At 45.7% G+C, this 23,164-nt stretch overlaps 1 protein-coding gene across 2 annotated transcripts in view; it reads right to left on the bottom strand.

Moving 5' to 3' along the window:
- Positions 1-5,820: 5,820 nt before the first annotated feature.
- The window catches only part of FECH (ferrochelatase), a 90,819-nt gene continuing 73,475 nt past the window's right edge, over positions 5,821-23,164 (bottom strand). The window contains exons 10-11 of one of the 2 annotated variants that reach the window (XM_050768064.1): positions 17,953-18,023; positions 5,821-10,012 (exon numbers count right to left, since the gene is read on the bottom strand). In XM_050768064.1, coding sequence (XP_050624021.1) covers positions 10,000-10,012; positions 17,953-18,023 — 84 coding nt within the window. In that variant the 3' untranslated portion in view covers positions 5,821-9,999. Of the gene's footprint in view, positions 10,013-17,909; positions 18,024-23,164 lie in introns of those variants that run through there. The other variant, XM_050768063.1, reaches the window with a different exon arrangement.

Here is a 23,164-nt window from a genome sequence, read left to right as displayed (position 1 = left end):
GTGCTTCCAAGGTCATTTACACTTGCAATACTTAGTGAGAGTTCCTGTACTACAGAGTATGTGACAGATAATATTTTGATCCACGAACCTCACCCTACTTACTAACCCCTTGGCCTGCCCTCTGGTATAGGCAGCCGCAGGGACATTCACATGCCTTGCATTAGTGAAGTGATGACATTGCAAAATACAGTAAAAGGAATCAAGCTTTCACTTCTGTGTTACAAAATAGGCTTCTGGAAACTCACAGCAGAGACCATAGTTTTAAGGGGGGAAGAAGCTTTCTGTATTTCAAAGCCCGGCTTTTGAGCATAAGAAGCCTCAGGCCTGAAAGACTCAGGGCATACGGTTTAGGCATAAATAATAGATTTAGGAGAATATGTGATCAGTCAGAGCCAGACAGCCCTGCCCCAGGCTGGATAAAGTTTCTCTGGATTGAGGCAGTGGAGGGGTAGAGAAGGAAGAAGAGGCTTAAATGGTGGGTCCTGAAGGCAGAAGGCTGCGACAGGAGCAGCAGGGGGCAGATGGACGCTGCATCCCCTACACTGCTTGTGTCCACGTGGTGCAGTGGAGAAGGCTGTGTGCAAATGCCAGTCATTCAGGAGGGGTTCCTGCACAGGCGCCGTCCTGAGCACTGTGGATGCAGCAGTGAATGAAGAAGACCAAGTCCTTGCTTCTGTGGAATAACGTTCTAATGGGGGAAAATAGATGTCAACAAATAAACAAATATGCAGGCATGCCTCACTACAGCGCGCCTCACAGACATTGTGCGTTTTACAAATTGAAGGTTTGCGGCAACCATGCATGGAGCAAGTCTGTCCTGGCCATCTTTCCGACAGCATATGCTCACTTCATGATTCTGCGTCACCTTTTGGTAATTTTCGTAATACTTTGAGCTTTTTCATCATTATTGTATCTGTTACAGTGGTCTGTGATCAGTGATCTTTGCTGTTACTATTATCATTGTTTTTGGGTACCACTAACCGCACCCATACAAGACAGCGAACTTAACAGATGAATATTATGTGTTCTGACTGTTCGGCCTCCCTATACCCTGAGACACACAAATATTGAAATTAGGCCAATGAATAGCCCTACAAGGGGCTCTAAGTGTTCAAGTGAAAGTAAAAGTCACACAACTCTCACTTTAAATCAAAAGCTGTAATTAAACAGTGAGGAAGACACACTGAAAGCCAAGACAGGCCAAAAGCTAAGCCTCTTGTGCCAGTTAGTCAAGTTGAAAATGCAAAGAAAAAGTTCTTGAAGGAAATTAAATGTGCCACTCCAGTGAACATACAGATGATAAGAAAGCGAAACAGCCTTATTACCGATGTAGAGAAAGTTGTAGTTGGTCTGGATAGAAGATCCAACCAGCCACAGCATTCCCTTAAGCCAAAGCCTAATCCAGAACAAGGCCGTAAATCTCTCCAATTCTATAAACACTGAGAGGAGAGGACAAGAGAGGAAAGGAGAGGAGAGGACAAGAGAGGAGAGGAGAGGAGAGGAGAGGAGAGGAGAGGAGAGGAGAGGAGAGGAGAGGAGGGGAGAGGAGAGGAGGGGACAGGATGGGAGGGGAGGGGAGGGGGAAGGAGGCGGAGGAGGAGGAGGAGGAGGTGAGGAAGAAGAAGGAGGAGGAGAGGAAAAAGAAGGAGGAGGGAAGAAGAGGAAGAGAAGAGGAGTTGGAAGCTAGCAAAGTTTGGTTCAGGAGGTATAACGAAAGGAGCCATTTCCACAAACATCAGCACTTCAGGTAAAGCAGCAAGTGCTGATGGAGAAGCTGCGGCAAGTTATCCAGAAGATCTAACTAAGATTATTGATGAAGGCAGCCACACTAACAGATTTTCAATGTAGATGAAACACCCTTATATTGGAAGAAGATGCCATCTAAGACTTTTATAGCTGGAGAGGATAAGTCAATGCCTGGCTTCAAAGCTTCAAAGGACAGACTGACTCTCTTGTTAGGTTCTAATGCAGCTGGTGACTTTAAGTTGAAGCCAATGCTCATTTTCCGTTCTGAAAATCCTAGGCCCCTTAAGAATGATGCTAAATCTACTCTCCCTGTGCTCTGGAAATGAAACAACAAAGCCTGGCTAATAGCACATCTGCTTATAGCACAGTTTACTGAACATTTTAATTCCACTGTTGAAACCTACTGCTCAGAAACAAACAAACAAACAAAAAAACCCTTTCAAAATATTTGACCATGCACCTAAGCACCCAAGAGCTCTGATGGAGATATATAAGAAGATTAATGTCGTTTTCAGCCTACTAACACAAAATCTATTCTGGGGCTTATGGATCAAGGAGTAATTTTGACCTTCAAGTTGTATTATTTAAGAAATACATTTTATAAGGCTATATAGCTGCCATAGTGATTCCTCTGATAGATCTGGGCAATGTATGTGACTCACTTTATCATAATATTTGCTTTATTGTGGAGGTCTAGAACTAAACCCACAATATCTCTGAGACATGCATATATATATACAGACATATACATATATATGTGTGTGTGTGTGTGTGCACCTGTGTGTGATACATGTGTGTGTGTATGCATATATGTATATGATGTCAGTGGTGATAAGTTCTCCGAAGACAAATAAAACAGGACAGAGAGTGATGGATGGTGGAATTATTTTAAATAAGGTGATCAGAGAAGGCCTTTCTGAAAACATGATATATGAGCAGTTGAAGTGGGAAGGGAGCCCTGAGCATATTTGGGCATAGAGCATTCCAAGAACAGCGAGTGCAAAGGCCGAGACAGAAGTGTGTGTTGGCATTGCCAGACCTCTAAGAAGACCAGTGTGGCTGGAGCACGTGAGAGAGAGGGAAAGAGATGGTGGGAGGGAGAAAGTCAGAGAGAAAGCAGGTAGGCCAAGGCACGGTGGATAGGCTGTCTGGACAGACAGGACAGAGGCAGCCTTGGTTAACACAGGGCTTGTCTCCTTTCCTAGCATGGTGTCTAAGTCCTAGAGGGCACTGAGGGGTCAAGGCAATGAGAGTAGTGTGCCTTGGGGGACAGTGTTTGGATGTGGTTGATGGTCCTCGAGGCCTCCACTGCATCCTCCTGGTTCCACACCACTAGCCTCTATGTCCACTTTCCACTGCCTACCTCTGGGCCTTTTCTAAGCCACAGCAGACTGTTGGCTTTCCCCATACCTTTGCTTGCAGGGTGCTGAGCACAGTTCAGAGGAGAAGCTGGTCTTGGGACCCTGGCGTCCCTTTTTCCCCTGCTTTGCATCTGTGATGGTTAATATTGTCAACTTGATTGGATTGAGAGATGCAAACTACTGTTCCTGGGTATGTCTGTGAGGGCGTTGCCAAAGGAGATTAACATTTGAGTCAGTGGGCTGGGAAAGGCAGACCCACCCTCAGTCTGAGTGCACACCATCTAATCAGCTGCCAGCAAGGCTAGATTAAAGCAGGCAGAAGAAGATGGAAGAGTAGATTTTCTGAGTCTTCCAGCCTTCATGTTTCTCCTGTACTGGATGCTTTTTGTCCCCAGACATCAGACTCCAAGTTCTTCAGCTTTTGGATTATTGGACTTACACCAGTAGTTTGCCAGGGGCTCTCGGGTCTTTGGTCACAGACTGAAGGCTGCACCATTAGCTTCCCTACTTTTGAGGTTTGGGGACTCAGACTGATCCATCACTGGCTTCCTGGCTCCTCAACTTGCAGATGGTCTATCGTGGGACTTTACCATGTGATCCTGTGAGTCAATTCTCCTTAATAAACTCCCTTTCATATATGCATATATCCTATTAGTTCTGTCCCTCAAGAGAACCCTAATAATTAGGGTTCTAGCATCCTTGCTCCTACTTAAGGCCACACTACTGCTGGCTTGGCCCACCATCATGTATGTGCACCAGTTTCAAAATCCCCACACCTTCCTTGAGCTCAGGAATTCAGGCTGAAGTCAACTGATTCTGTGAAGAAGTAACGTGTACATTGAAATATGAATTAAGGCCAGGCATGGTGGCTAACGCTTGTAATCCCAACACTTTGGGAGGTCGAGGCAGGAGGATCACTCGAGGCCAGGAGTATGAGACTAGCCTGGGCAATATAGCAAGACCCCTTCTCCACCAAAAAAAGAAAAAATAGCCAGGTGTGGCAGCACATACCTGTGGTCTCCACGTCTGGGGAGGCTGAGGTGGGAGAATCACTCGAGTCCAGAAGGTTGAAGCTGCGGTGAGCCGTGACTGCACCACTGCACTCCAGCCTGGGCAACAGAGTAAGATCCTGACTCTAAAAAAAAAAAAAAAGAAAAAAAGAAAAGAAAAGAAAGGAAAGAAGGAAGGAAGAAGGAAAGAAGGGAGGGAGGAAGGGAGGGAAGGACAGAGGGAGGGAGGGAGGGAAAAGAAAAGAGAAAAGACAAGACAAGAAAAGAAAAGAAGACAAGACAAGACAAAAAAAGAAGAAAAGACAAGAAAAGAACCTTCCACGGAAGTTAGTTGCTAAAGCAAGATAAATCTCTCACTAGGTGAACATGGAAGAGGAGTTTTTCCTTTTAGCAGCTTCTTACCTATTTCTCCACTCTGGTAGGTGAGCACGCGCGCGCGCGCGCGCACACACACACACACACACACACACACACACACACGCATGCACACCAACACACCCCTGCATGCTCCAGAAGAGCAAGGATCTGGAATCCGGCCCCAGCTATCGACAGATGGCCACTCCTATTCTAAATGAACTGCCGGCCTGGGCCTCCCTTTCATCTCAAAGGCCATTTGCCATAACCTCATTCATCTGCACAGACTGTCAGATTCTCTCTCCTGGACTTCTCCTGTGACCTTCATTTTATTCTCTGCTCGTGCCTGAGTGTGGCAGCTGAACCGGATTGATTAAAGTTTTAGCCCTGTCTTGTTTTAATTCAAGAGCTAAACTGAGCATTTAAATGAACTCACAGCAGGACTGACTGGCAGGCTTCTGGAATCTGGTTAACATTCCTCCTGAGGCGCTCTCACCCGCCTTATCTCTGCTCTGTGTCCGGGTTGGTTTCTGGGTGAAGTTCACTGTTGGTTAAAAATGACATCATCGGAGCAAGTGAGAGTAGATGAATGTTCACTTCCATCCATCCATCACTGGAGCCTCTGGGTTCATTCAGTATGCACCAGGCACGGTTTCCCTCTACATCCCATAATTCATCCATGGGTCTAATGAACCAAGATGGAGTTTGTCAGTTTCCCCCAGTTTGACTAGATGGGACAATTCTTTGGTGCTCAGAATCTTTTATCCTATATAGTGAGACTGTGAGCAGAAGAGAGAGCAAGTCCCAGCACAGTGACATAAATGTCAGTGCACATCCGTTCATCATTTCCACCTATAAACACAGTGCCCTCAAGAGCTGGGACACTGAATCCACACCCTTTCTTCTGCAGGTCTTGGTCTGATTGCTGTTTTTCAGGGAGTCACTTGTCCTCTCCATTTGGTTATCCCGCTGTAATTGCCTGTGGTTCCTGAGACAGAGGAAGAAATATGGGCGGACAGGTCTAGGCATTCATCACCCAGGGCTGGATCAGGCATATAACTTCATACCATGCCCCCTCTAAACTCTCAAGGGCCTTCTCATCCATCCATCCATCCACCCACCCATCTGTCCATCCATCTGTCCATCTGTCTATCCATCCATCCATCCAACCATCCATCCATTTATTCATATATTTAATTCAGCAAGTATTTATCACTTGCCTTCTATGTAACAGGTACTGTGCCAGATGCTGGGATTTTTAAAAACATACCCAAGAGGTTGTTCTTATTCAGGGATGATGTGTTAGGCTGTTCTTGTATTACTAAAAAAAAAAAAAAAAAAAAAAAAAAAAAAAAAAAAAAAAAAAAAAAAAAAAAAAACCTGTGCTGGGTAAATTATAAAGAAAAGAGGTTTCATTGGCTCACGGTTCTGCAGACAGTACAGGAATCATGGTGCATAGTGCCTGCTTCTGGTGATGGCCTCAGGAAGCTTCCACTCATGGCAGAAGGTGAAGAGAGAGCAGGCATCTCACAGGGTGAGAGCAGCAGCAAGAGAGCGAGTGGGGAGGTACCACACTGTTTTAAACAACCAGATCTCACATAAATTCAGAGCTAGAACTCACTAGTCACCAAGGGGATGGCACTAAGCCGTTCATGAAGGGTCCACCCTCATAAGCAAACACCTCCACCAGGCTCCACCTCCAACCCTGGGGATTACATTTCAACAGGAGATTTGAAGGGGACAAATATTCAAACAATATCATATGGTAAGGCCAGCAGATTAGGAGACGACCACCACTGAAAAGATCGTTTGTTACTTATGGTTCCCAAGAGAAGGGGACATACCATGTCACACCATTCAGAGCCACACAGGGAGGCACCAGGTCGGGTCAGGAGGCAGGAGTGAGGGAAAAGCATGGGCCAAGTTTTTTCTTCATTTGTGGTTCTCAAGGGAAGGAACGGGCGAGGCAGGGCAAGCCACTGAGCAAGTTTAAGATTGGATAGGCTGAATAACTTCAGCAGGCTCTGCGCTATCAGGGTGGTCCCTAGTTGAATGGTATCTGGCCCTGGGGTGACTTTGGACAGGAAGATGATGTCTAGAGTTTCCTAAGCCTGATGAAAGGAGCCAGTTTGGGGAACGGACTTGGGATGAGTTGGTTTGCATATCTAAGGCATCTTGCAGGCAAGTTGTTTGCTGCCTGTAGGAAATAGCCAACCCTGGGAAGGGCAGTCCCTTCCTGGGTCCACAGGGCCCCAAGATGTCAAAGCATCCTAAAATACAGAAAACGAAATCGTGATTAATACATAGCGTTTCAGAAAATGATGTCTGCCCTTAAAGACTTCACAGACTTCAAAACAAACAAGAGTTTCATAGCATATGGCACCAGCTGTGCCAGTCACCTTTGGGGATGTCTGCCCAGCCACGACCTTCCCATTTGTGGGAAATACACCCCAGATGTAACGGTGGGTTCCTCAGTGGCGGAGCAGCTGTATAGTTCATCGCCCATACCCCTGGCATGGCTAATTGGATCAAGATGGACACGTGGTCCCAAGCTCAGCCAATCAGATTTCCTCTCCCACTAATTTGGGATTGTGATTCAGAGACCAGTAGACCTGTGCTGACGGGTACAGCAGCAGGTAAACACAGGAGCCAGGACACAGTCTGACTTCACCATATATATATCTGCAATCTCCAACCCTGGGTGCACATTGGAGTCATTGGGAGTTTTAAGAAATACTGAGGCCAGAGTCCCAATTCAGACCACTTCAATTGGAATCTCTGAGGGTGGGGCCCAGGTGTCCGAGTTCCTGTCCCAAGCCTGACTCACTCCTCACACCCACAAAAGTGAACTGTTCTGGGCCTGCGTCCCCCCTCCAGGAGTACCACCTCTGGCCCTGGCCCCTTCTTGTTATATAGAAGTGACACAGGACTATGCTGTGATGGGTGTGGATGTCCCACACACACACAGACTCATGGAGCACAGCAACAGGGAGGGGGCATGCTTTAAATTGACACATGACATTCGTGCATGTGCATGGGGTGCATATGATCTTTGTTACGTGTGTAGAATGTGTAATGATCAAGTCGGGATATTTAGACTCTCCATCACCTTGAGCACTTATGGTTTCTATGTGTTGGGAACATTTCAAGTCTGCTCCTTTAGCTATTTTGAAATATACAATTCATTGTTATTAATTACAGTCACCCTACTCTGCTATTGCACATTAGAAATTATTCCTTCTAGCTGGCGCGGTGGCTCATGCCTATAATCCCAGCACTTTGGGAGGCCGAGGTGGGCGGATCATGAGGTTAGGAGATCGAGACCATCCTGGCTAACACAGTGAAACTCCGTCTCTACTAAAAATACAAAAAATTAGCTGGGCGTGGTGGCAGGTGCCTGTAGTCCCAGCTACTCGGGAGGCTAAGGCAGAAGAATGGCATGAACCTGGGAGGCGGAGTTTGCAGTGAGCCGAGATCGCACCACTGCACTCCAGCCTGGGTGACAGAGCCAGACTCCGAGACTCCGTCTCAAAAAAAAGAAATTATTCCTTCTATCTAACAGCACATTTGTACCCATTAACCACTCTCTCTTCATCCCCTCCTCCCCTACATACACACAAACCCTTCCCAGCCTCTGATAACTATAATTCTACTTCCTACCAGAGGGAGCATTTTCCTTTTTTAAGACGGGGGCCTCACTCTGTCACCCAGGCTGGAGTGCAGTGGCACCTCCTTAGCTCATTGCAGCCTCCAACTCCTGGGGCTAAGCAGTGCTCCTGCCTCAGCCTCCTGAGTAGCTAGGACTACAGGTTCAAGCCACCATATCTGGCTGACTTTTTTAAAAAATCTTTTTTTAGAGACATGGTCTCAATATGTTGCCCAGGCTGGTCTCAAACTCCTGGCCTGAAAGCCATCCTCCAGCCTCAGCCTCTGTATTTTTCCATTTTCGCACTGCTGATAAAGACATACCCAAGACTGGGAAGAAAAAGAGGTTTAATTGGACTTACAGTTCCACATGGCTGGGGAGGCCTCAGAATCATGGCGGGAGGCAAAGGCACTTCTTACATGGTGGTGGCAAGAGAAAATGAGGAGGAAGCAAAAGTGAAAACCCCTGATAAACCCATTAGATCTCATGAGACGTATTCACTATCATGAGAATAGTACGGGAAAGACCAGCCCCATGATTCAATTACCTCCCCCTAGGTCCCTCCCACAACATGTGGGAATTCTGGGAGATACAATTCAAGCTGAGATTTGGTGGGGACACAGTCAAACCATATCAGCTTCCCGAAGTGCTAGGATTACAAGTGTGAGCCACTGTGCCTGGCCCAAGGGGAGCACGTTAAATCAATGGTCTCCTGCTCAACTTCTGATAAAATGAACGTCCATCAAAAGAACATGTGCAGTGCACCCAAGAAGTCAATACATCAATTAACCAAGAAATATTTTTAGAAAGAGAGATGAATAAGAGGAAAGACAAGGTTCCTGGCCTGGAGGAGCCTTTAGTCCAGCTGGAGAGGGCTTTCGATGTTGATGTAGATATGTACACATAAAAATATGTATGCATATGTACAGTCTACTTGATTAACATTACTAAACCAAGCATGATACACACTGGAAGAATGGCACTCCGTGTGATCAGAAAGGAAAGATTCCCTGGGCTGGGCTAGTCCAGGAAGACTTCCTAAAGGTCGGGGTATTTAACCTGGTCTTGTGAGGAAAGGTGAGTTTCAAACAGGCCCATGGCCCAGGGTAACCAGCTCTGTAGGTGCTTGAAGGACAGCCATCCTCCACACTTGGTGTGCAGAACAGGTCCCCATCAGAAGGCGTTCTCAGCCTCAGCCTCGGGCTCCGTCCCCCTCTTTCCCCACAGAGTGAATTTTTTAATCACTCAAGCAAACCAGAGAAACTCAGAGGCTTGAACTAATAATGGTGGCCCAAGTCCAAGCATAGATAAGGACCCAGGTGAGGTCCTCTAACCGCTCAGAAAGCAGGTGTCAGGAGACAAAGGGGGTGATTGGGTAACTAGGGGAGATAGGAGACCTGGACTCACCCCTGCACAGATACCACCTTTCAAAGACATGGTGCCTCAAACACTGGAACCCAGATCCACTCACAGTCAAACTGTAACCCTTCTTTAAAATAGCTGCTCTAGGGAGACGGAGATGGAGAAGAGCTCTGCCCTCACTGCTCACTCTTCCCACGAGCTAAGCCTAAATACTGAGGGCCTAGACTAAGAATAAAACCCAGTCATGGCTGGGCGTGGTGGCTCACACCTGTAATCATAGCACTTTGGGAGATCAAGATGGGGGGACCGCTTGAGGCCAGGAGTTCGAGACCAGCCTGGGCAACATAGTGAAACCCTGTCTCTACAAAAAATAAAAATGCAAAACTTAGCTGAGTGTGGTAATGCACAACTGGAGTCTCACCTATTTGGGAGGCTGAGGTGGGAGGATTGCTTCAGCCCAGGAGGTCAAGGTTGTAGCGAGTCATGGTAGCTCTGCTGCACTTCAGCCTGGGCAACAGAGCTAGACCCTGTCTCTAAAAGTAAAATAAAATAAAACCCAGTCATTCCAAAGAAAATGTCTTTCCTCTATTTCCATAATCACAAATCCCTCCCCAGCTCTAGAGGAGCTAGCCACCCCGTGAGCTGTCATCCCTCTGAGTCTCTTCTTCTTTCCCTCAGCTGATCCCTTCACCCTCCCATTCTCCCTCTCTTTATCTCCCTATCTGGACCCCTTATTCCTCAGCTGCAATTATTCGGCCTGCAATTCCTGAGCATCCATCTGGCACTGCTAAGCCTTCAAACCCACAGCCTCAGGTCTGAGTTTCAGGTCAGGAGTGTCCCTTTCTCCTGCCCTTTGTGGAAGCTCAAATTTCTACACATCCACTTCTTTTAAAATATCCCTTCCCTTCACTTGGTTTGGGCATGAGAATAACATCCGGGGACAGATGTGTCTGAATCATCCTGACTTGGGGCTTGGTTTCCCCCTCTGTGCAATGGGGAGTGAACCCTGCTGTCTCTCTAAGGATGACCCCCCGCACACACCCCATCCTGAGTATGAGCTTTTTCCAGGACGGCAGGTTATTTGCAGCTGTGGGCTTTCCGCCACACTTGCTTTGCTGCTTCCTGCTGCTGTGAAAGATTTTCCATGCCACTAGGGAGTGTAAATCCTCCTCACACGCATTTTTGAAACACCTTGGAAACCTCTGCATAAATCAGTAGAAGTTCATTTATGGTTTTAGAATATTCTGGCTAATTTATCTGGTTCGGATTTATTTATCTGCAATTTCCAAGCTGGGCCCTGTAGGGCTCCGCTGCATTTCCCTTGCATGTTTGTTTTGACTGGCCCTGAAATTTGAGCCGGCCACAAGGAGACCTTTATCATTATCCAAAGAGATCTTCCCCTTCCCAATGACATACTCTTCGGAGGTTTGATTCCAAGCCAGTGCTTCTTCCCCTTTTAAAAAACCAACAGCAAAGATAGAGCTCTTCCTTCCAAACCACCAGGTCGCAGCTCTCGGATTTCAGCCTTGCCCTGATGTCCTTCCTGTGAGTGTGAACTCTGCTGTGCCAGCATGTAGGCCCTCCCAATGCCCTCCTGCTGGCCTTACGTGGGCCAGGGCAGGCAGTGTACAGTAACAGGGACCCACTGGTGGTGATGCAATGAAAAAAATAGCCCAGCAGTCTGCATGGTTGAGCTTTCTGGGGCTGTCTTACCAGAAATCACTGTAGAAACATATGGCTGACACTGTTAGCAATTATCCCAGTGTCCAGCCCCAGAGGCGTTTTTATATCCTTCCTGGCTATGGTTTGAGATTTCGTTGTTTGATGCTCCCTGAATTTTGCTCTCTCAGTATTTCCTCTACCCTGAATCATGTGGCCAAGCCTTAAACTCCTGTCCTTTGAGGACAATCAGAATGACACCTTTAGTGTTTGTGCCTTATTTTATGGCCTGATGATCTTGTGCCCTTTAGAGTTCAAAGGTCACATCAGGCAGCAGGCCGGGAGGTTTTTGATGTGACCTTTGAACCCCAGAAAACAAAAGAATGGAGGCCCACAGAGACCATCCATCTAAAAAACGATCCTATAAAGAATGCAACTCAATCAGCCCGGAGCATGCAAATCACATAACATTTTTATGGAGCACCCTGCTAAATCCAAACTTACAGCCAGAAGAAGGGACACAAACCCCATGATCCCAACACATAAATCAAAGCTTGAGAAAAGCAAAGACATGAGTTTACAGCTGGCTAAGAATGGAAGGATTTGCAAGATGTGATTTATACATTTGTTTCCTCCCTTCCTCTCACCCCCTGTCTATACACAAACACACACTCACACACACGCTGGTCAATACCACAGCACCATAGGGAAATCCAGCATTTTCCATTCCAAAGGTTTGCTCTGTGCTAAGTCTACCATGGACAGACATGGGAGAGCAACTGAAGGCCAAGAGCTTCCTCCTTGGCCACCAGAACCATCCTCAGAGACAGGCAGAAAGTCCATAGGGCAGAAAGCCAGACATGGAAGATGAGGACTTGTCATATAGGTAAAAGACTGGCCCCACAAAGAAGGCTACATCCTGTAGAACAGATGTCACCTTCCCTATGACACAGATTGTCCCTCAACGGTCCTTAATACCTGGCACACATGTCCCCAGGGCAAAGGCCAGACTAATTTCTGAATTGATGAGAAATAGTTAGAGAGCGGAGCAGGAGGTGCTCCTGTTTTTCATGACTATTGAAGTTTTGGTTTTTTAAAGAAGAAATATTGAAGTGTGTTTCTAGATGTCTAGATAACACACTGATGTTGGGTAATAGATCTTGAGAAGTCTGCCAAGTACGTCTGTAGTAGAAAATGTTCCGTGGAGAGTGAAAAAGAGATCCCCTTTTAAATGAAGATTGAGTTTACCATTAAAATGTGTCTTCTTTTCCTTTTTTTTTTTTTGTTTGTTGTTGTTGTTTGTTTGTTTGTTTTTGAGACGGAGTCTCGCTCTGTTGCCCAGGCTGGAAGTGCAGTGGCGCAATCTCGGCTCACTGCAAGCTCCGCCTCCCGGGTTCACACCATTCTCCTGCCTCAGCCTCCTGAGTAGCTGGGACTACAGGCACCTGCCACCAAGTCCGGTGAATTTTTTGTATTTTTTAGTACAGACGGGGTTTCACCTTGTTAGCCAGGATGGTCTTGACCTCCAGACCTCGTGATCCACCCGCCTTGGCCTCCCAAAGTGCTGGGATTACAGGCGTGAGTCACTGGGCCCAGCCTTTTTGTTTGTTTTTTAGACAAGATCTCACGGTGCCACTTAGGCTGGAGTGTAGTGGCACAATCACGGCTCACTGCAGCCCTGACCTCCTGGGCTCACATAGTCCTCCTGCCTCAGCCTCCCAAGTTGCTGGGACCACAGGTGCATGCCACCACTTTCAGCTATTCTTTTTAACTTTTGTAGAAATGAGGTCTTACTTTGTTGCCCAGGCTAGTCTCGAACTCCTGGTTTGAAATGACCCTCTTGCCTCAGTCTCCCAAAGTGCTGGGATTACAGGCATGAGCCACCGTGCCCGGCCTTTGTGTCTTCTACAGTGAAACTGAAAAATTGTGTAGGTGCATCTAGATCTTCATCATGGATGTTGCATCTGGAAGAATCTCTGCTCTATCTCATCCAGGTTCCTCCTTTCTTTTTAACTTTGCACCAGGTTATAATGTCTCTGGGAGCTATGAATATATTTTTAAGTCTATCTGAACAGTAGCACACCTGTGTCTAATAAAAATGTGTCCTCAACAGTGGCACCCCAAAGCAATTTCAGATGAAATAAGAATCCTAGAAAGAACCCTAGAAAGAAAAAATCCTGGCCTTAGAATTGGAAGACCAACTCTGTGTGACCTTGGTCAAGTCACTTCACCTCTTTGAGCTCCCATTTCTGAAAGTTGAATGGTCCTGGTGCTTTCTGAGGGCATACTCTGCACAGGCCCTGCCCAGGTGCCAGGATAACCTCTATCCTGTCAGATTTAACACTGTATGACGTTTCTGTTTCCGAGGCATCTTACTTAGACACAAAAGAATGAACTAAACAGCTCCTCCTCTACCCCCGTTCTTTAACTCGGGGATTTCACAACCTGTTTCCTACTCAGGAGAGGCAAAAGGCAACCCAGTGGACGAAGCCCCATTTTCCAAATGATTCCTAAGCCGCAAATATGATGTTGAAATGTTCTGCAAAATTCTCCATGCAATTTTGGAAGCCCAGTCTAAGGAATATATATGACTGCTGCTTAAGCTGCTCAAAAATAAGATTAACCAGGGTCTCAGAGTCTTTCTGGCCCAAGACTATTGTGGCTGGAAAAGCAAGGAAATTATCCTGCCTAATCTCGACCTCTACACATTCCACACGTGCTCTGGACAGGGGCTAGGGGACACTCACCAGAGGTCACAGGGCTAATTAGGCATAGTCAGGACCAAAGCTCAAGTTCCTCCAGTGCCAGCGCACACTAACAGCTACCCCAGTGCACACTGGGCCATGGCACTGGCTTCTTACCCGTCATCTTGGTTCATCTCTACAACAAAACTGTGGGTAGGTGTTACTATCGCATGTCAGAGATGAGGCGCTAGAGTCCTGGGAGGTTCAGTTACTTGCTTAAATCTCATAGCTGATTCCTGGGCTCCAGCTTGGAATAAATATCTCTTGTTCAAGCTTTGTCCTGTGAGCACAGAGATTGGGTTACTGAGGAAGGCCAATGCACATTAGGTCCATATGCAGAATACATGGGAGCCGTGACTGGGCTCAGGCTTTGTCTGATTCCAGGCCTGTACTTGTAAGCACCCACCTCAGCCCTGAGACCCCATCTGTAAGCCACAGCAGGGAGCCTCACAGGCAGAAAATGATGAGCCCACAGAACCTAAGCAGGAACAGTCTCAGGGGAAGGGAAGAAGGGGGCATGCAGTGAGTTTAATGGTGCCCCCCTAAGAGATCCTAACACATCCTAACCCCCACAACCTCTGAATGGGACCTGTTTTGGAGAAGACAACTTCTTCCCTGGATCATTGTATCCCTGCTTCTTCCCTGGATCATTGTATCCTAGAAGCCCAGTTTGAGGATGTGAATAGCAACATCTACCCACAGCTTTGTTGTAAAGATGAATAGAGATGATGTGTAAAAAGCCAGCACTCTGCACTGGCATGATCATGCAAGGAAGTAGCCATTATTACAGGCTGGGAACGGAGGAACATCTGCTTCAGTCTTGACTGTTCCTAACTAGCCATGTATACCTACTTTTCTCATCTGTATACTGGAATGAGCATCAGCCCTAACTAAGCGGCAGATTTAAAAAGGAATGGCACAGACTACTTCTCAGGCTGTGAACTGGGGACATGAATGTTTTAATTGTCATCCTTGACACTTGATTCCAGTGTTTTCAAACATTTTCCCGGTAAAACAGAGGTCAGATCCTCCTTTGCTCATGCTGCATTCAGGGGCCCAGACAGCACTGTTCTGGTGGCCAGAGATGACCTGCTTGGGAGCTCAGGCCACCTCAGGCCACACCTGGCTTCACTCCAGGCTGAAGAAACTGGTAAGTTCCAAGCACACCGAGGAACCTCCCCAAGCACGAGAGTCAGGACGTCTGCCTCACATACGTCATATTTTTTCTATCTAGTCAATATATTTAATAAACCCAATTTTTTAAAAAAAGTAATTGAGTCTCAATCCTCAGAAGCAAATCCTGGAAATATGGAAGTATTTGAAGATGCCGCCACAGCAGATAAAAGGAAAGTAGAGGTGTTCAAAAAATAGCAGCTTATGCTAAGATTTTTGATAAAATGAAATCCCCGTAATATAAAATTCCCCAATCCATAGTGAGTTAGACCTCTGACAAGGAAGAGAGTCAGACACTGCTTCCATCTATGAATCATGCTAAGAAATAACTACCTCTGCTCGGATGCTGAAAACTCCTTGTGAATATCTAGTTTGGAAGAAATATAAAAGCCCTACTCTCCTCTGATTTCAGAATAAAACTCTTTCTTCCTCCATCCTCTGACTCCCACAAACTTCGGGTGCACACACATGCACGCATGCTCACACACGCGTGCGCAGACATACGTACACACACACACACACACACACACACACACACACAAACACACACAAAATGAACCAAGAAAGGAAGGAAAAGAGATCAGGAATGAGAGAGCCCACTAATGGATTGGCTTAAGTATAGAACAACATCCCATCACTGTTCTAGAAAATAATCAATCGAGCACTTAATTTTAAACATAAAAGTAAGCTGCCAGGAGACTGTTAATAGATAACCAAATAAATTAACAGCTGTAGGTGGGATTTGAAACCAGGTCAGATTTTCCCCCAAGCTCCAGGCCCTATGCCTACAAAGGGCCTCACCAGCTCGGGCACTTCATCTCACACTGTTTCAAAGTGGGAGATCTCCTTTTAGCCAATATCCCTTCTCAGCGGGCTTGTCACTTCAGGGGATTGTTCTTTGTGCGTCTTCCATAAATTTTATAACACCACTACTTTAAAATATTGATGGGCAACTTGGCCTTGGCCCAGGCCCACAGTGGGTTAGCATGGACATGAAAACCTTCAGGAGGGTAGAAACAGGAAGAACACATTCCCCGCTGCCTTTTCGTAAGGGACAATTGTGTAAGTGCGGTGGTTACCTGAGCTGGAGGCCTGCCCAGCTTTGATGGATGGCTCTGCCCTCTGGGAGCCTGCTGAGAGCTGTTTGGGGACAGGAGGGCACTCAGGACACACTCAGGCAATGCTGAGGTACCTGTAGACCCGCAAAGGGTAAGTAAAATTCACACATAATCCCCCAAGTTCTTCCAACCTGAAACTCAACTTTTTTAACACTCAGACTCTTCGCAAACTTATTGATAAGTAAGAACAAATGGCTTTGTCATCTGTCTCTTCTTCCTATGCCCATCAATACATTCTTCCCATAACCCTATCAAAGCAAGTGACCAAAAGTAAATGGTAACAAGGAACAGAAAGAGCAGGACAGGCCGGGTGTGGTGGCTTACACTTGTAATCCGAGCACTTTGGGAAGCTGAGGTGGGAGGATCTCTTGAGCCCAGGAGTTTGAGTCCAGCCTGGGCAACACAGGGAGACACTATCTCTACAGACACACACACACACAGAATTAGCTGGCCATGGTGGTGCACCTATAGTCCCAGCTATGGTTTGGATTTATGTCCCTACCCAAATCTCGTGTAGAATTGGAGGAGAGGCCTTGTGGAAGGTAATTGGTTAATGGGGGCAGATTTAACCTTGGTGTTCTCATGGTAGTGAGTCCTCACAAGATCTGATGCTTTAAAAGCACGTGGCACTTCCCCCCTCGTTCTCTCTCTCTCCTGCCGCCATGTGAAGAAGGTCTTTGCTTCTCCCTCGCCTTCTGCCATGACTGTAAGTTTTCTGAGGTCTCCCAGTCATGCTTCCTGTTAAGCCTGCAGAAACTGCAAGTCAATTAAACCTCTTTTCTTCATAAATTACCCAGTCTCAGGTAGTTCTTTATAGCAGTGTGAGAACAGACTTATACACCCAGCTACTTGGGAAGCTGAGGCAGAAGGATCACTTGAGCCCAGGAGGTCAAGGCTGCAGAGAGCCAGGATTATGCCACTGCATTCCAGCCTGAGTGACAGAGCAAGACCCTGTCTCAAAAAACAGAAACAAAACAGGACAAGAGAACTGATCCCCTAGATTCCTGCCATCACACTCTCTTCATAATACCCCCAGAAAAAAACTGTAACACCACTAAGAACAATACAGCAAAAGTATGCTAACCAAATTAATACAAGTTCATAATCACCACCATTTATTGGGCCTTTAACACACATACATACACTCATGCACACACACATATCTCAGGCACTGCACTGTACTAAACACATTACATATGTGCTCTCATTTCATCCTTTAAAAAAAATCTGCAAGAATATCCTTTGATTCAGACAACCCACTTCCAATAACTTTTCCTATGGATATGATCAAGGATATGCCCGAAGATTTTGTCTATAAGGATATTTGTCAAAACCATTGTTTAGTAATATGTCATGACAAATAAGACATATCCATGAGATGTTAAGTGAGCAATACGGAGTATAGAAGAAACATATGAGTATTTTTATAATTTGAAAGTATGCATAAAATATGTGGGGTTAGTTTCATCGAAGTGTCATAAGATAATAGGTAATTTCCCCTTTTTATGTATCTTACTTTCTACATTTTAAAATACCTTTTAGTAAGAAAAATATATTTTAAAATTATGACCTAGGTACCATGTCCAAATAGTCATAGATGTTAATGAATAATAGCCCATTACAGATACAAAGCCCTTTCTAGTCTACACTCTGGTTTTACACGTTGTTAGAGATTATTCTCACACCATCTTTTCGGGTGGGCAGAGCGGATGTCTTATAATGCTAAAGATTTTTAAACATACAAAAAATAATTAAAAGGCTGGGTGCAGTGACTCATACCTGTAATCCAGCACTTTGGGAGACAGCCAGGAGTTCAAGACCAGCCTGGGTAATAGAGAGAGACCCCGTCTCTATAAAAAATAAAATAAAATAAAAATTACCCTGGTGTGGTGGCATGGACCTGTAGTTCCAGCAACTCAGGAAACAAGCAGGGGGAGCCCAAGAGTTCGAGGCTGCAGTGAATTATCATGGCACCACTGCACTCCATCCTGGGACCCACAGGCAGGCACATTCAGGCCTCTCTGAAGAGAGGCTGCCCTTGGCTGTGGTCCACAGGGTGTCTACTCCAGGCTCCCAATGTCCATTGTCGCAGTGCTCCAACTGCCGTGAAAATAATCTGCCTTATCACTCCTTGGACTCCCCATGCTCCCATTACTTCTTAGGTTCTGTAGGATTCCGCTCTGTTCAGGACAGGAAGGGAGCAAGGTGGGGGAACAATCCAGAGTACATAGTGAGTGAGATCTCTGACAAGGAATAGAGTCAGCAATGTGCAGCCACTGGCTCGTGCTGGCTCAGGAAAGCCAATCTTTAACAACTCTTCCCAACTCTATGATCAGTAATATCATGTTGGTAGCCTGGAGCCAGCAGCAATGGTAGTATTTACACCATGGAAATCAGCAAATGCTACAAATCAGGGTTCTCTTTTCTCCCAGAGAGCCTGTGATTAAACATTGATCAGCACACCACTGGATGCAGTCTCAGAAAGAAAAATTCATACATTCAAATGAAGGTCAATCCCTCCAAACCCCTGCTTTAATTAAGCAGGACTACAGCTGCACAGACTAAGCAGGCCGTGAAAGTTGTTTTAAAATAACATATTATTCAGAAAACTGTTTATGTATTTACAAACCTTGCCAATCTACCCACTCTCCATCCCTCCTTGAGGTCATTTAAGTTTGTTTCCTTTTGCTGTGTTTCCCCCAGAGTCAAAGAAAGCCCACCTAGTACACTTCTTTTGTTTCTAAACTTGATGGACCCAAACAGTGGTTGAAACAGACAGCCAAGCTCTGAGCATGGACAGAAGAATGTCCTGCTCACCACGGCGGTACCTACGTCTGTGTCAGACAACCCAGTCTTGCCCCGAAGTCAGACTTCCCTGAGCCGAAAGCCTTGATAACATGTTTGCCCCCTGTCCTCTGGTTTCCCAGTCGTTGGGCCGCCTTCACTGGTGCTTCATGAACAGTCTCTACGCTGTACTTGAGGACGACTCAGCTGGGAGTGAAACATGATCAGGAGATAATTTGGCCCAGATGGCTCTAATGCAGGCAGGAGCATTTGGCTGTGCATATCCTCAGTCTAGGGAAACCCATTTAAGTTTTTTTGAGAAGGGAATGTAACCAAGCAGCCACATACCCTCAAAATGCTACCTCATGTTTTACAGCTGCAATGAGATGTCGGATCATGCTCCTGGAGAGACATTCGGCTCTTAGGAAGGTAAAGCCAGGCTAGCCTTTGCTGCTGGATGCCACCATGGCTCGGCTCGGTACTTGGCCTTTGGGGGATTCAGAAGGGATCGGGCATAAAACCTGGAAGATATTCCTAGGTCCTGAGGATCAAGGGATTGCAGCAAAGGATAACACCGCAACTGGAAACAGGAGAAAGCATCGCAGAAACAGAGTGAACCAGGAGTTCAGAAGAGGCCCAGGGAGAGGCTTGGGGGACACAAAAAGGTGAAGTGGCTGCTTAGAGTAGCTGTCTTTATTTGCATCAAGCTGTGAGGCATAGGAAGGGGTTAGAATTCACTATTTGACACAGTTTTTCTTTTCTGTCATGCAATTGACAGGAGAAAGATACAAATAAAAGAAGCTGCTTGTCTGCGGAGTGTAGCTTGGGGAAAAGATTGCTTTGCTTCAGGAAAAAACAGGACTGTGCAACCCAAGGCTCTAGAGTATGATGGCGACACGTTGTGAGAGGGTCTCACCAGTGTTAGTGAAAAGGTGGGCTGCCTTCAGGGGCCAGCTGGAGCTCTACGGCTCTGCACACAGTGTTCCGTCTCATTCTCTCCAGTGTAGTTATGGACGCTGTAAGGTGTAGCCCTCCCAGAGACCACTTGGTTCCCCACTGCCTAATCTTGAGAATGAGCAATTCATGCTCCCCTGAAGTGGGTGCTTCCCCACTGCTGCGTTGGTCTTCCCCCGTGACAAGTTTCCAGGGCTGGATGAGATGACAAGTAAAAAGTGGACTTTTCAGACAGACCTATGTCATCGGAAAGATTTTGTCCCTTTTAGCCCTCTGGCTGGAACTTGGATTGGGAATCACTTTCCATGGATTCTGTTAGTACTACAGGCCCATGGGTTTTTGGTGAAGACAAATGGAATCTTACTAAAAAGACTTATGCCCCTAGTCACTGTGGCATAAGTAACTTTTGTTCCAAATAGGCAGTGATTATAGAGAGAGCTCCCTCTCTATATCATGAATGTGGAGAACAATACAAGTATGCAATCCATAGATATCATTTCTATCATCCCAGAAAAGTTCCCTTTTAGGCAGCAGTGTGCTGGTAAATGGTGACTAACCAGCTATCTGAAAAACAATCTATGCATATATGTATGTGTGAGAGTACGTTTACTATAAATTTTACTTATCTAAAAGATGTGGAACACCCAATTTACAAATAATAATAAAATACACAATACGCCTTCCTATAACTTCCATATAGCCAATTCATCCTCAGAGAATGCTTTTGTTGATTTTTACCAAGCTCTTGTATCTGCAACCAACCTGTGGTTGCAATTGATCAACAAGCACAGTTCACACATATTGACGTTTTGTTTACATTAATGAGCAATGCAAATATGAAACAACTTCTTTGTATGCCAATACTTCACTTGGATAAATTGAATAATAGTTTTCAGATAATGGAAGACTATTCAAGTGTTCAAGTGTTTGTGAATATCACAATGTAATGGTTGCAGAAACAATTATGTATTGCGTTATTAACGTTTTTCCCATCACTTTCCTAAGTCTAAATAATCAACAACAAAAAATAGGGTGAAATAATTAGAAAGCAATGAATTTTGAATGTTACCTTTGTTTTTAACATAACTTAATTTGAAAGTTATTATTTTAATGATTGTTAACTTGAAATTTTAACAATGGGTTCACAAGTCAACATGTCATGTGCCTGTGCAATCAATTCCATGCCATATGTACACTTTTTTAAAATAAGGAAAAGGTAAGAATACAGAATACTCCATGGATTCTCGAGGTTAAATCTATTCTTTCTTAACATGACAGGAAAGTAAAGCTTTGACCCGCAGGGGAGACTGGAGAGGGGAAGTTGGCCTGTCTGTTCCCATTTCAGGAGCAGGCTAAGAGTGTGTTTCTGGAAACAAAACTGTCAGAGTGAAGGCTCACAAGAAATCAGAAACAGGACCCAGATCTCTGCCCAAGGGCTTCTAACAAAGGCTCAAAGCAGGCTTTTTTCCAAAAATGTTTTTAATTCCAACATCCATCTTAATGGCCTACTGTAGCCTAATTTAGCCAATAGCTGTTACTCTAAAAATGGAAGCTAATGATTCCAGCTAAAAACAATGAAGCCGGTACTATCACAGCATGTTGTAAGAAACTGATTATCACAGGGTGCATTTTTCACTGCCTTTTTCCTGAAGAAAGGCTTAATACGAGTCCCACATCAAAAGCAAAAGCATTTCTTTCTCTCATGGGACCCCAGGATATTAGGAATGTGTTCTCTAGAGGCAACCACCTCCCAGAACTACTGTTTGGCAAGAGGCATCACACGCATGGAGCAATGGTCTGGCTGAAGGGCACCACCTGCTATTGCTCATCATGTTCGCGCCATTCAACAAATGTTAGCAGCATCAGTTTACTTCTTTGAAGCACCCGCAGGTACCCACCACTTGGCTCAGTGCTATATAGCTCTACACACTTTATATTTTGCAAAATACGTGCATATGGAAAAGAAGCACAACATTTAAGGCAAAGATCAGATAACAGTCATATTGCACAAGTGTCTAGCTGGACAAAATTGGCAAAAAAAAAAAAATAGAAGGTTTGTAAAATGATCAAACGTTTAGATATGCAGGATAAATATGTTCTGGGCATCTAACATACATAATGAATACAGTTAATAATACGTTCAAGTACTGTGAACGGTTGTCCTTCTATATCGGTGGGGATTGGTTCCAGGATTCCCCACAGATACCAAAAGTTATCCACGCTCAGGTCTCCATTTTGCTATTAACAACTGAGAAGCTGAATAATCTTAATTTAGGGCATTCATTTCCGAGTGAGCTCGGAATTTTCTTATTCCAGCTTGTGACATCTCAACGAATTTCCCATTTCCACCTAACGTTGGGAGCCACGTTCCTGGACCACCTTCAGGATTCTGGCAGAAGGGGTTTCAGGTGAGGTGAGAAGGTTACGAGGCGAACTGGAGGTTCCTGGCTGATGCACCTGCGCCTTCACGCGCCCCCGTGTGCACACACAGACGTTCGCTTTCTTACAGCTGCCAGCTTTAAATTCTGCCTTCCCGCTGTGGTTGTGCAAGGTGGTCCTTTGCCGCATCGAGAGGAGCTCATACGGCAGAGCCCCTAGGAAAGCAGGTGCCCTCGATCACCTACACTCTGAGCAGGGGCAGGTCTTGCTGCTCACTCCACTTGGGGTATGGTTGCAGCCTACTCTCTCACCCTTTGTGGGTAATGATAATACACTTTGGATAAACACAATGGCATCAGATTGAGCAAAGGATCTCTTTTACATGCCTTAAGTTAGGGTTTCTTGAATTAAATACCCAAGTTATGAGAAAGATTAACCCACCTCTTGCATCAGCGTGAGCTGGAGGTGAGACATGGAGTCAAAGATTATTCTGTAACTTTAATGAGTAGGCCGGGGGCGGTGGCTCACACCTGTAATCCCAACACTTTGGGAGGCCAAGGCGGGCGGATCACGAGGTCAGGAGTTAGAGACCAACCTGACCAAGATGGTGAAACCCCATCTCTACTAAAAATACAAAAATTAGCCGGGTGTGGTGGCGGGCGCCTGTAATCCCAGCTACTCAGGAGGCTGAGGCAGAATGATACTTTGAACCCGGGAGGCGGAGCTTGCAGTGACCCGAGATCACACTGCACTCCAGCCTGGGCAACAGAGCAAGACTCATCTTAAAAAAAAAAAAAAAAATTTAAGGAGTGCCCTGCCAGGTTTGAGACTTGCACAGGGGAGTGCAGTAGTGCATGGGGCCTGTAGCCCCTGT

Source organism: Macaca thibetana, chromosome 18 (assembly GCF_024542745.1).
Source record: "Macaca thibetana thibetana isolate TM-01 chromosome 18, ASM2454274v1, whole genome shotgun sequence".
Taxonomy (NCBI): domain Eukaryota; kingdom Metazoa; phylum Chordata; class Mammalia; order Primates; family Cercopithecidae; genus Macaca; species Macaca thibetana.
Note: the sequence above shows the minus strand (reverse complement) of the source record. Positions and strands in the feature narration are given on the sequence as shown.